Genomic DNA, 13,129 nt, shown 5'->3' with positions numbered 1-13,129 from the left:
CCACAAGAAAAATCAAAAATGGAATCACCACAATTCCAATCCTACAGATTCATGAATAAGTGTTTTCTATATGGTTTCGGAGATTGCAACTCACCATGGTAGTGTTTCAGGTATTGACCAATATTATCAGTAATATTGGTATGTCAGTTTGTAACATAGAAAATGCATGATGCACTGTATCTTTCTATATTATTGATAATATTGCATGATATTTTTTGATATCGTGATAAATACACTGCATTGTTGAAACATGCAACGACATCAGCTGATATTACTGAAAATATCAATCATAACAGCATTAATATCTGCAAAATTCCAGGGAGAAAACAAGAAAACAGACCCATTTCTCAAAAAATTTTAGGGTGACACTTCTTAGGGGTGTTTTAAATTAGTGCTTTATTTGTCCTGAATTATTATATTATTCTTAAAAAATACTTCATTAATCATATTTGTTAATTATTTCTTTTGCAAGAGAGTCGTAGTTTGGGCCTCAATACAATGGAAACCCCGTCATGTATAGTTGTTTTCGGTAATATTTTAAGTCCTAAGTGTGTAATCATGTACCTTTAACATCTCCTTTAGTTTCATTGAAAATTTCCACCCTTTCCTAATGTTACCCTCAGACATAGATAGAAACTGTGATATTATCAACGATATTGCTACATGTTTCCATATACCGGGTCTCCGATATATATATATATATATATAATGTTGAGAAATATGATAACAATATTTTGGACACTGCACTTATGGAAACATTCGCTTTAACCATCCTGAGATCAACCATCTGGAAAGAGTTTGTATAATTAAACAACCGTGACAACAACAACATCAACATCAATCACAGCAAATGTTAGAGGATGAAACAAACAAAAATATTCTACTCTGGACTTATCCATTATTAGCAGGTCCAATAATTTTTTGGCTGATATCCATGCAATTTGATCAGACGTTTATGTTAAGCAACAGCAGTTCAGTTACCCTCAAGATTTCCTCAAGGAAGTGCCAGGAAAACATACCAAAAACTAGAAGAACAAAAATTACTACAGGAGGCTTTAATCCTAGATTCCACTCTCTGAACATCTAAAAATCGAGTACAATCAGGTAATTTACAAGAATTGATGATGGATTTGCTGGAGAACAGATGATGAAAATGGCAAGCTTACTTGGCGAAACAAAATGTCAAATTTGAAGCTTGCTATTAAAGGGAGAAAGACCCAAGAGTAAACAAATCCAAAGGCCACACTGCAATTAAACCCAGGAACTAGCATTAGTAAAAAAAAAGAAAAAAGAAAAAAAAAAACTGAAGGCCATTATCTTAATTTTGGCAGCAAGTCACAGAAGTAAACTGCATTGTGTTTAAAGAGTATGAGGTACCTCCTAAGGGTAATTGGTGGTATACTCGAGCCCAAACAGCATTTCTCTACGGATTTCAGTGCCCATTCGGTACTTGAACTTCTGGGCCAGAGACTGCACCTGTTGATCACTCTCGTAATCAGATTCTCGGGCACAGCGCCTTCTCACCTTTTTAAGAATCTCCTTTGAGGGAGTAAAACCAGCTTTCACCTGCCCAATGATGACCACCGGGTTAGAGGGAGGGAGGGAGCAAGAGGGAGCAGGGGGAGGGAGAGATGTAAATACCATCTCATCGATCACAGAGACAGCAGCCTTTGGGTCCCGGTTGATAAGATGTGCACCAACAAGCAATGAATATGACATTGCATTTGGCTTCACACCCAAGCTAGTCAGATGCTCAAACACCCTTGAAGCTTCAAATGTCTGCCACAGTAAATGTTCTTTCAAATTTTCAGAAAAAGAATTTCAACACAATTACGTGAATCTGTGAGTGTGAATGGATGCTCGGGATCATTAAAAGAGAACATTTGGAAAACTGAATAGTTTCTCGTGATCTGCTTTATAACAAGGATTTCAGAAATCCTCACCTTCTTGAGCTTTCCAAATGCACTCATCAAAGCATTATAGGAATGGATGTCGGGTGTCAATCCAAAAGCACCGCTGATGGCTTCAAAAGTCTGGTAGGCCCGGTCAAGGTCCCATATGTTTGCACAACCTAATATTATACAGTTCAGAGCAGCAACAGACTTGTAAGGAGGATCTGCACGACTTAAATTCTCCAATTGAAAATACACCTGAGAAATTTAACAGTATAGACTTACCAACAAGCCATGAAAAAAGAGAAACAATAGGAGAAAATGCATGCATGCATCCCAACAAAGAAACATGCTGGCTGATTACACATGGGCACACAAATAAAATCGACACGGCAGACATTGATGTCATCATGTGCAATCTGACTATTATATTGTTTAGTGCAAATGTGGTGGCTGTACAATGCACTGGACTTTGCTGTTCTATCAGGAAAATAATGAAGATAGAATTTCGTTTGATATGTAATTGTCACATTCTTGCTATCATGCTTTAAATTGTTTTCCTTCAGAAACACGCAGAAATGGGAAGTGGTAGAACATTTAAGGGGGATCCAATAACTATTAAGTGGCATCTGTCTATAAAGTCATTCCAATTAGTTACAATGTCAAAATTAATGAGATAATAGTAACTGGTTATTGAAAGCTTAAAACAAGAGTATAAAGATAACAAGGTGCAAGCCATCGCCATACAGGATGTAGAAATTGAATTTTGACAGTTACCCTTGGCAATCATGGTCCTCCAGGTGATGGCGATGGCAATGTCAACACCAAATAAAGCTTTCCAGTCGTACATCTAAAGGTGATTCTGACAAGGTGGATGCAGTTATTCTAGAGGGTTTGACAATCTTCCATACTTTCCAAAAGTCTTGTAGTGAAGCGAGTTTCGATAAATAACATATGTAGTCTTTCATACAATTTTGATAATCTAACTTCCATGCCAAGGACCTTGGTTGTTTAAGTAGGATAGCTAACACCCTAGCTAAAGAGGTTTTGCTGTGATCATCATTATGTCCAGGATTGAATATACATTATCCTGACATACTTTCCCTATGATTGCTGAACAGTTCTTATCCATCAAAAGCATCACAGAAAAATTTAAATAGCATTTGTGTGTTTACTAAAGGAAAATTCATTTGTGAAACTGTAATTACAAAATTCTGCCATGAAAAATTGACAAGAGACTTTTTATTTATTGAGCTGGCTATGAAACCCTAACCATAAAGAAGAGATTCTAAAAAACTAGAAAAAATGGTGCTGACTTTCTTCACCGAGAGAGAGAGAGAGAGGGAGAGAGAGAGGAGAGACGGAGGGAGAGGGAGAGGGAGTCTAATGTTGCAAACCCATCCTTGGAGCATGCTACAACCAATGGATATAAAGAGGTAAATGGAGATAATACGTCTTCTTCTGCTTCAGTAGAATTTCCATATGCATTTTCAAATTCATGAAGTGTACTGAAAGCCCGTTGCAAATTCCCCAGTGATGCATGAGCATATATTTTTCCAAGGTATGATTCTGGGTTTGGTGCCCTTTTCTGACGCAAAGAACGCCGTAGAATTGCCCAAGAAGCATCCAAAAGAGTAGCATTGTACGTCCTGCCAGCAGTTCCAAATGCTGACGCAACCAATCCTTCATCAACAGAAAGAAGAACAGCGGGTCTAGCATTCTCACCACGAGCAATCCATTTAGCCAAGAATTCCAAGGCATAGAAAGCTAGCTTGCTATTATCTGCTTGCAGTGCAACATCTGCAATGAAATTGCATAGATTCCAGCTTGGGCACAAGGCTTTATTTTGATCCATCGCCTAGAAAGAGCCAGAGAGTAAAGGCCCATCAAGATGGAGAATCAGAAAAAGGAAATGAGAACAGAATGTTAAAAAGAAAGAAAGAAAAAAAATAAAATCACACCTTGCACCTCTCTATGATGGATGCCAAAGTATCCAACCTGCCAGCATTTACACAACTCCACACACAATCAGTAAACACCCTTATTGACACCATATAACCCGATTTCAGAGTCAAATCTAAATATTTCAAAGCAGAATCAATTTCATTTACTAAAAAGAGTAATCCGATAACCAAGTCGTATGATTCATCATCTGGCAGCGACTCCTTTCCTGTCAGCAGCATCCTGATACCAATCAATGAAAAATACATTACAAACGTAAAAGGAACATATGTTCATATCAAAACTTCAAATCAATGGTTGCATTTAAAACACCTATCGTTAATTAAGAGAAGCTCAGCATGCACTTGGATAAGCCTCTCTCTAGGGCAGCTTAGTCATAAAAAAGGCAGGTTGTTAATATGACTAGGAAACAAGCACCTACATACCTCAATCTTAGTGGCTCAAAACATGATGTCATTCCTTCTCTTGACTAGCGACTTATATATGGTTTCCATAAATCATGCTTTCAATCTCTTTCATCTGGCTATCATAGTGCAAATTTGGACTTAAGTCATCATAAGGAATAGTGATGTTCACTCTTTTTTTTTTTTTAAATTATTATTAATTAATGTCCCAAAACATTGGTTTTTTTTTTTTTTTTTTTTTTAATGACTTGTTTGGGTGAACCCCAGAATGAGAAATTAAATACACCCAAACCATCTGTGCTCTAAGAAAGTTAGCCGTGTCACACAAAATGCAGATGGCGTGATGGGCCAAATGCTCCTGTCCAAGAAGTATGCCCCAAAATGAAATGATAACTTGTCAGACCTTTACTGTTCCATTTCTCATTCTAGAGTGGGTGCATGCACCTTTGTGCAATTTGGCAAAAGTAGGTGTTTAGCTGTGGTGGATGCGTACGCGTCCTTCTAAGAAGAATCATATGATGCTCAGGCCTCGAGGACGTACAAGTCAAGCCCATGATTTGGTACTCCTACCACTGATCTGATGTGCCCCACTGTAGATGGATCATGCCCCAAGAGCTAAAAATTGGGAGATGGTAGCCATTCAATGCTTTTTTAGCTGAATGTGGAAAGTTGTTTTTTTTTTTTCCTCATTATTTTCTTGACCATCAATTCATAAATGATTTAAATGAAGGGCAGAGCTAGAACTTACAGGAGAGAAAATAAGCAAACATCAATGATAAGTTCACTACAAGCACCTAATATAGACAGCACCAATCATTGAAGAAAATCGATATTTACAGCAAGGTTTTTAAGCATACATCCACCTTGCTAGACTTGGAATAGTATATAAATGATCAATGTTGAAAGAAGAACAAAAGGAATCGTCATTGAGCAGAAAAGGGAGTGAACACCGGCTTCCTAAACCCTATAAATATACAAAACACAATGACCAGTTCCAAGAACCTGGGAAAAAGAGGAAAGTTAATGTCTGGTGGGCAGCTGATTGTAAAGGCAACCAAAAGTGCTGAGAGAGGCTATGATGATTGATGATGATGATTAACAAGAAAGCTTGGAACTGGATATCTCAACAAGAAAAGAATATTAAATCAACTCTGTAAGGGATAAAAGCTCTCAAACAATCCTCAGGGGCACAAGCAAATCAGAATTGGAGCACGCCTGTCAATCTTTGAGCGGGGCGCAAAATCTCTACACAATTCAACTTCACTGAATGACATATTTGGAATAGCGCATGAATTGGGGCAGAGGGGAATGCTTTCTGCTTGTTAATATATCATCATCAGTAGGAACAGAATTATTATTTAAGCATACTAAAATTGAATCTAAAATGATTCCTCACATCGACCATGGATAAGGGAGAAGGGAATGGTCCAAATCTTGATGCTATAATGTTTGATCAAATCATTTCCAACCAGTCAAACAAATCATCTCCACCACCTAAATGTTTTTAATGTTTTGGCTGTTTCGGCATCACAAACAAATACCCCAAGTTTTCTAACAAGCCAGATCTGTTTGGCCTTCTGTTTTTATTTCAAATGCATCTGCTAGGTTGATCCTATCAGTAGGAAAAATGGCCAAAAACTCTCAGGACAATTTAGAAGGCCACCTGTATGTATCCATGATCGTCTCAGATCAAGATACAGGATTACCCACTACTGTTATTTGTAGGGTTTGGTCCATTCATAGTGGAGGCAATAGCCTAGATCTCCGAACCATGGGCACCACTCATACAGATGTAAGGCTTCAAGGATATGAAAGATATCCTCAGGCTGATGATCATATAATTCCTCTGTTTAGACCTACCAAGAGAAATAACTTTATCCATACCTAAAGCTTCTCTTTCTAGAGGTTGGTGTGCTTGTCCAATAAGTGCTACCCTCAACACCATAGTTGCGCAAAGTGGGAGCTAGAGTGGATTCAAGTGCTGAAGAGGCGAAGAATCGGTTCTCAAATGTCAGGAAGCAGGAGCCTTAGGAAGCATCTATATAAAATAATATTAACAAATTTCAAATATAATTGTAGAACAAACAAATAAGGATACAGTGCTAGAAACTTTTTTTAATGATGTGCTAACACTAATATCTAAGTTACCCAGTCAATCTGTGTACTGGGAACACATGTATGATCATTCATTTGTTGGGCCCTGTGACGGATGGACCCATATGCAAAAAATACAACAATTGGGCGTTACTAGTTTCTGATTGGTATTTTTCCAATTGAATTTCGACTGTTGAATTGGCCTTTTCAAACTGTACATTTGTAATCCTCAGAGAACCTACAAACAGCGTGGTGTGATTTTCAAGATGTGTCGCATCCTCTATACGGCTCAAACAGATGAACAGTCAAGATCTGAGACATGTGTGCAGCGTACGGAGATAGAGTAATCATTGCTACAAGGACAATTCATTTTCTGAAAAATCTCCATGCCCAACACCCATGTTGGACACATCTAACACAAACGATTCTTGTATTTTATCATCATTCATATAGAAATTGTATGTTCCTAGTGTATATTTATCACAAACATCATGGTGGGCCCCACCTAAGTTGCAGGAACTTCCTGCCAAAGGCTTTCACAGAAAATTCGGCACCCCAGATATGGGGATTGTATACTGCCTCCACCGGATCTAGCTAGATACGGACAGTGAAGGGCTTTGTGGGGCCTAACGTGATGTATATGTTTTATCCACACCATTCATCCATTTTTCCATATCATTTTAGAAAATAAGACAAAAAAACAAGGCAAATATAAGGCTTAAGTCAGCCACACTACAAGAAACACTGGGAATTGGGTGCCTACAATTGAAAACTTCTTGGGGCCACAGAAGGCCTTGACGAAGCTGATTTTTGTGTTTTCCCTTCGTATAGATCTGTGTGACCTTATGAAGAGGTTAGATGGCAAATAAGCTTCATGGTGGACCTCGGGAAGGTTTTAACCATGGTCGTTCCATTCCCACTACTTTCTATGGTGTGGTCGACTTGAGCTTTGGATGTGCCTATTTTTGGGATCATGCTTTAAAATAATATAGAAAAGTTGATGGACAGTGTGGATGTAACACACAAATCATGGTGGGCCCAGAGAAGTGCCACACGTTAAAAGTTGGGTTATGTATTACGTAAAAGAGAAAAACTTTGTTACATGGGGCAATTTTGGATTAAAAAAAAAAAAGTTTGCGGAGCATATTCTGGATTCACCATTAAGTTAGACCTCGGTTGCTGAAAAATTTCGGAATAAAATGAGGGAGCACTTTCCTTATTCGGCGTTAACAAACACGACTCAACATCGAGCGCTTTCTAGATTCCGCATTAAGTAAAAAATTTCAGTGTTAAGAAACAGGTGCTACGTCCATTTGGGGAAGAAACGAGTTAGAGTGGGTGGCGCTGGATTTAGTGAGTGTTGCAGGTGGCATCATCATGATATGGAACGAAAAGGAGTGGACAAAATATGAAGCTGGATTGGATCCTACTCGATAACGGTGGCATCTGACTTTCAGCGGATCTTCTCATCCATCTACATGCCCAACCATGCTGACCAGCATGAGGCTTTTTCAGACGAGTTGAATTCCATAAAGAGCATATTGCAATTACCATGGTGCTCAGGAGGGGACTTCAACGTCGTTCAATTCTCTTATAAAAGGTCGAATGGGGGTATAATATCAAAGAGTATGCAAGGTTTTTCTAATTAGATTGATAAGAATGAGGTGGACGACATTCCTATGGGCGATATCAAATTCACATGGACTAATGGTCAGGACAAGCCCACGTGTCCATGCTCAGCATATCCCTTGTCTCAGCTGATTGGGTGGAGCACTTCCCCTTAGCAAAACAGAAGGGTTTGCTTCATCCACTACCTAATCATTGCCCGGTTTTGCTGGAGGTAGTTAAAGAGAGTTGGGAACCAAGACCCTTCAAATTTAAGAGGTTTTGGTTACTGATAGAGGGCTTTTGTGAAATGGTTAGCGGCTAGTGGAAATCCTTTCAGGTGGAGGACTATGTGGGCTTTAAAATCAATCAGAAGCTCAAACTCTTGAAAGGTGTACTTTTAGCTTTGAAGGAGGTGCTTAGGGAAAGGGAAGCTGCAATGGAGAGGATTCTAAGGGAAATCCAAAAAGGTAGACTTGAAAGGCGGGGGAAGGGAATCTAAGAAGGTGAAACTGATTAGACAATTCAACAAGCATCACATATCAATATCAGCCCGAGTCAAACCATCTAGGTCGATATTTTTTAAGCCAAAGAATTAAGGAAAAGTATTACCAAAAAAGAAAAACGAGATATTGAAGAATCTATCATCTTTTTGTATTTTGGACATGTATATAAGATGTATCAGACCATTCTTTGATAAGAATGTTGTTCGTCGACTTGACATATTGGAAGTCAACCAAATGGACGCCTTTTTTAAGAATAAAGTGGACCCTAATTGAACACAAATCAAGCATGATTTGGTGAATTAGAGGGCCAGTTACATTCAAATATAACAAAAAAGAAGATTAAAACACAAAATAAAAGAGATAATTTACCCTTTTTCTAGTTCTTTCCATAATGGTCCACTCCGCTTTGATTCTTCAAATCCCACTAAAATCCTTTGTTTTGATTCCAAAATAGGCCTAGATCAAGCTGCCTCTATGGTTGAAATGAAAGAGAGATAGAGAGATAGAGGAAAAAGGACATACAATTTTGAAAATAAAAATTCAAATTTAAGACTTTATCGTTATAGGTGGCTTGTATCAAGTCCTATACACCCCGTATCTATTGGTACTACCTGATACAGCCCTTTTTTTAGGCTGGGCTGATTCGAGCCCAAATTGTGTATCTTATTAGACCGATATAGATACAATACGACTGTATTGACCTATACAATACCTTTATTCAAAACTATGATCATCAAACCTCACATCAAGATGGATCAACAGGGCGGACGGGTGTTTTATAGGGAAACAATGGATAGTAAGAAAGGAATTCTGAAAGTTAGTGATAAGCCGGGCTCCATCATTGAGTAGCAAAAATCTAATTTACACTAGTCAATGATGAGGTGGGAAATGTTCTGGATGACAGAGATTTCTAGTAGTCAGTAATGTTTCTTCCTATGCTTTTCTTAAGATCTAGGGTAGTTAAATCATTTTACTTTGTACTAATGTTTGTGTGAATAAGAGATTAGAAGCTGGGATAGAATGAATGATTTAGATCGATTAGCCGACTAGGTTATAGGTTTAATATAAATAGTTGCTTTGCATTGTAATTGAGGAGTTGTTGAATGAAACAAATTAAGTTCTCTTTGAAAGAGGAAGAAGAATAAGAAGATGATGGATACCCTTTTTCTTATTCTGTGATCTCAAGTTAGTATTGAATTCTTGCGAAGTTGCTCATGGATCGCAATCTTTGGAAGCTTTCGATCTTCCATGCTTGAGTTGCTCGCCGGATTCACAATCCTCGACCGCAATAGGCCGTGTACTCTGTGTTAACCATCAAATTGTAGACCAACTTGTTTGAATAGCTACTGTAGTGTAATCAACAAGTTTTGAGGCTCTAGCAAATCCACGACATGGCTGACCAGTGAAGGGTGAGCAGAAAAGTTTACATAAATGTATCCTTATACTATCAATTTCTCCTCCAAAATAAAAATAAAAATACTGCTGCATACTATCACCGAGCAATCATGGCTACTTCAAAGCATCACAAAATGTGCCAAATCCAACTTACAGTCTCTAAACTCTGAAAGGACAGACATTGATTCAACCTCTCCATACATAAGTGAGGCGCACCAAAACCATATCTGATGCAACACACGCAAAATGAAGATGAGGCACAATGCTGCATCATCTGGAGCACTTGTCATTCAAACACGACTGCTTGACCACTAACCACATATCACAATGATTTTACATTTATCCTCATCCAACTGGACCTTTTTGTTTGCTCAAAATAATGATGGACACTTACCAATTCAATGATGAACACTGCTGGATTCCTTCCAGCCGTCAATTTATAGGTCACTGATCGGATGATTTTTAATCATCTGATCAGTGAGTTTTTTCCCCTAATGGAGCCTATCCTGGCGGACTGCCATGCCACTTATCCAATTGATTGCAGCTTACCCAATCGAGAACTTGGGTTGCAGATAAAACACATATGCGATGGAAAAGGAGAAATGAAATAGTGGCCCACTTACCGATCGAGCAACTTCTCAGCGGCCTCGTTCTCCCTAGCCTGGTACATCGCCTTGAGCACGAGATTATATGAAGCAGTGTTCGGCCCAATACCGTAATCCTCCATCTGCGCTACCAGATCCAGCAGCTCCCCGGCTGATGCGCCGATCATGAGGTTAGCCCTCAGGTAGTGATTGTACAGATTCACATCGGGCTTGTTCGGCTTCCCGTTCTTGTCTAGAGACCGGATCCAGAACTCGAACAGCTGCTTGAGATCAGCCCACCGCTGCGATGTCATCCAATCGGCGAAGACGTTCATGAGGCTGGCGACATCTAGGGTTTGGGAGAGGGATTGGATCGTCAAAGAAGGGAAGCCGAGCGGGACGATGAGGGATTGGGAGAGGCTAGTGTTAGGGACAGGGTTAGGGTTTCGCCAGTTCTCTTGGTAGAGAGGACTTCCGGAGGAGGGATTTGGGGGCAACGGAGTGGAAGGAGAGGGATCTTGGAGGAGCTGGGGCTCTTGGAACAGGGATTGGAAGGTTGAGATCTTCCGGAAGGGATTAGTGGGGCATTTATAGGTGTTGGAGAGTAGAGCTTGAGTTCTTGAGAGGATTGACATTTTAAACCGCATTTGGTTTAGGAATGCGGTCCGTTTTGTGAATTTTTGGGGGGTGTTCTTGGTTGTTTTATCTGTCTTAAGTGGAGGTTTGGACTAGAAATGGGAAGGATTTGTGGGTTGGTTTTCCATGGATTTTGAAGCCGGGAGGAGGAACAGAAATGGGGAGAGACGAAAGGAGGGTTTTAGGGTTTTTCCGTCGGGGCCGCGGAGGATAAGTGAATAGTCGCTCGCGTGAGATGGACAATGTGCTTCGCAGTGCACGTGGGAGAATTGACACGTGTACGAGATGAAAGCTGTTCATCAGGTAGAACGCGTTCTTAGATAAAATTTGGTCGGTAGATCTTATTAGATAGTCTTGTTTTTTCGTTGAATAAGTACTGGAGTTTGTTTATTCCTAACCATCGATCTCATTTGAATTTTCAGTCAGGACATGCTCCCGTGTATGAGTGGACGTGATTTTGCACGCGCATTTCACGTGCAACTCCGCACATCCATATAATCCAAAGTGTTGAAATAGTGGGGACAATAGTAGATGGGACCACAACCCAGAAAGACACATCAAAGGGTCGTTATAACTGACTATCCGAAGCCAAGAATGGACGGTTGAAACGAAGAGAGTCCCGGGTAGTTCAAGAAGACATAATATGGATCCTTCCTTACACTTGCTTGGGTGGTAGACTCACTTGAGTTTCAACGACCGGTCAAGCGTTCGGGTATCCATAGGCGGTGAAATCCCAATATAGCATGAGTGTGTGGGGGTATGCATGCGTGTATTAAAAATAATATAAAAAAAAGAAGACAAAATATACCTCATCGAAGAATAAAGCCCTATTAGGAGCATGTATTTGAAATGCATTAGATTGGACGCGGGTCAGCTGCTTACTACTGAAGTGCATCACCTGTAGGCCCCCACTATGATGTATGTGTTGTATCCACACTGTCCAACCATTTGGAGAGACCGTTTTAGGACATGAGCCAAAGAATGAGCATATCCAAAGCTCGAGTGGAACACAAAAATATAGTGTGTATTGAATGATTACCATTAAAAACTCTTTGGAGGTCACGAAAGATTTCAATCAAGTTAATATTTATGTCTTCCCTTCAACCATGTCTACGTGAACTTATGAACAAGTTGGATCTCAAATAAACATCATGGTGGGCCTTAGGAAGGTTTCTATATCAGAGTTATTGTCCCCACTGTTTTCTTTGGTGGGGTCACTTGAGCAATGGATCTAACTTGTCATTTGGCTTATGTCCTAAAATAATCTCTCTAAATGGATGCACGAGGTGAATACAATACATACATCATGATGAGGCCCATATGGCTTGGTAATGTCACTTCACACAGGTAGTAGTTAATATGCATCCTTCACTCCAAATCAAAAGTCAAAAATAAAAATGATTGAAATTTTATAATATATTTAAAGAAATTTAAATTTATTTACCGGATTAACTTTAATATTCCCAATTAAAGAACATATGTAATATTTGATAGAATATGTGATATTTGATAGAATACCGTAATAAAGACATTGAAATATATACTTTGGTAAACGATATTACAAAATTTTGAGCCTTTGATGGGCTCCAAGCATAAGATTATAAATGAACTCTATCATTTTCTAGAGATTGGACTCAATTTTATTTGCATATCATTTGTCTAAATCCTCTGGAAAATCCTTCTAAGTGAATCCTTTATGATTTCAAATATGCCATTAGTTGTAGCATATTCTACCACCCTCTCATTATGTAACACCCCGTACTTTTTAGTACTCGGGTGTTACCATTGAGACCTAACCGAACATAAACACAAATCAAATTAATGTGAACATTCACACATTCTAGCCTAAAATTTGACCGATGAGTAATCTTCAACCATAAGTCAAAACATCCGTTCGTCGATTCTAAAGGTAAACCTTCATGTTATCTAAAAAACCTATTTTAGGAGCTCATTCTCCTTAATAGATAGGATCCAACCCTCCACCTTAGATTATAAACTGGGATCACGGGATGCACCATTCCTTAAAACTGCAACTTGAATTTGAGTGACCC

The 13,129-nt window shown here is 39.1% G+C and overlaps 1 protein-coding gene across 2 annotated transcripts; it reads right to left on the bottom strand.

Moving 5' to 3' along the window:
• Positions 1-861: 861 nt before the first annotated feature.
• Positions 862-11,259, bottom strand: LOC131219317 (pentatricopeptide repeat-containing protein At1g26460, mitochondrial). 2 transcript variants are annotated; one of them, XM_058214380.1, is made up of 7 exons: positions 10,482-11,252; positions 3,854-4,076; positions 3,272-3,750; positions 1,944-2,151; positions 1,642-1,779; positions 1,378-1,566; positions 862-1,245 (listed from the first exon to the last, which is right to left on the bottom strand). In XM_058214380.1, the coding sequence occupies exons 1-6, from the start codon at positions 11,087-11,089 to the stop codon at positions 1,381-1,383; spliced, it is 1,842 nt and encodes a 613-aa protein (XP_058070363.1). In that variant the 5' UTR covers positions 11,090-11,252; the 3' UTR covers positions 862-1,245; positions 1,378-1,380. The 2 variants fall into 2 exon arrangements, 1 of the variants encoding a protein (XP_058070363.1); XR_009158109.1 differs by lacking the exon at positions 862-1,245 and having other exon boundaries at positions 1,426-1,566; positions 1,642-1,796; positions 10,482-11,259.
• Between the last annotated feature and the right edge of the window lie 1,870 nt (positions 11,260-13,129).

This window comes from Magnolia sinica, chromosome 11 (genome assembly GCF_029962835.1).
Source record: "Magnolia sinica isolate HGM2019 chromosome 11, MsV1, whole genome shotgun sequence".
Lineage (NCBI taxonomy): Eukaryota > Viridiplantae > Streptophyta > Magnoliopsida > Magnoliales > Magnoliaceae > Magnolia > Magnolia sinica.
This window is presented reverse-complemented; position numbering and strand designations above follow the sequence as displayed.

Coding starts and splice junctions, on each gene's coding strand:
- LOC131219317 (XM_058214380.1), bottom strand. CDS start 11,089: ATGCGGTTTAAAATGTCAATCCTCTCAAGAACTCAAGCTCTACTCTCC. Junction 4,077..10,481: donor GCTGAGAAGTTGCTCGATCG/GTAAGTGGGCCA, acceptor GATTGGTATCAG/GATGCTGCTGACAGGAAAGG. Junction 1,567..1,641: donor TCTCTGTGATCGATGAGATG/GTATTTACATCT, acceptor ATCATTGGGCAG/GTGAAAGCTGGTTTTACTCC.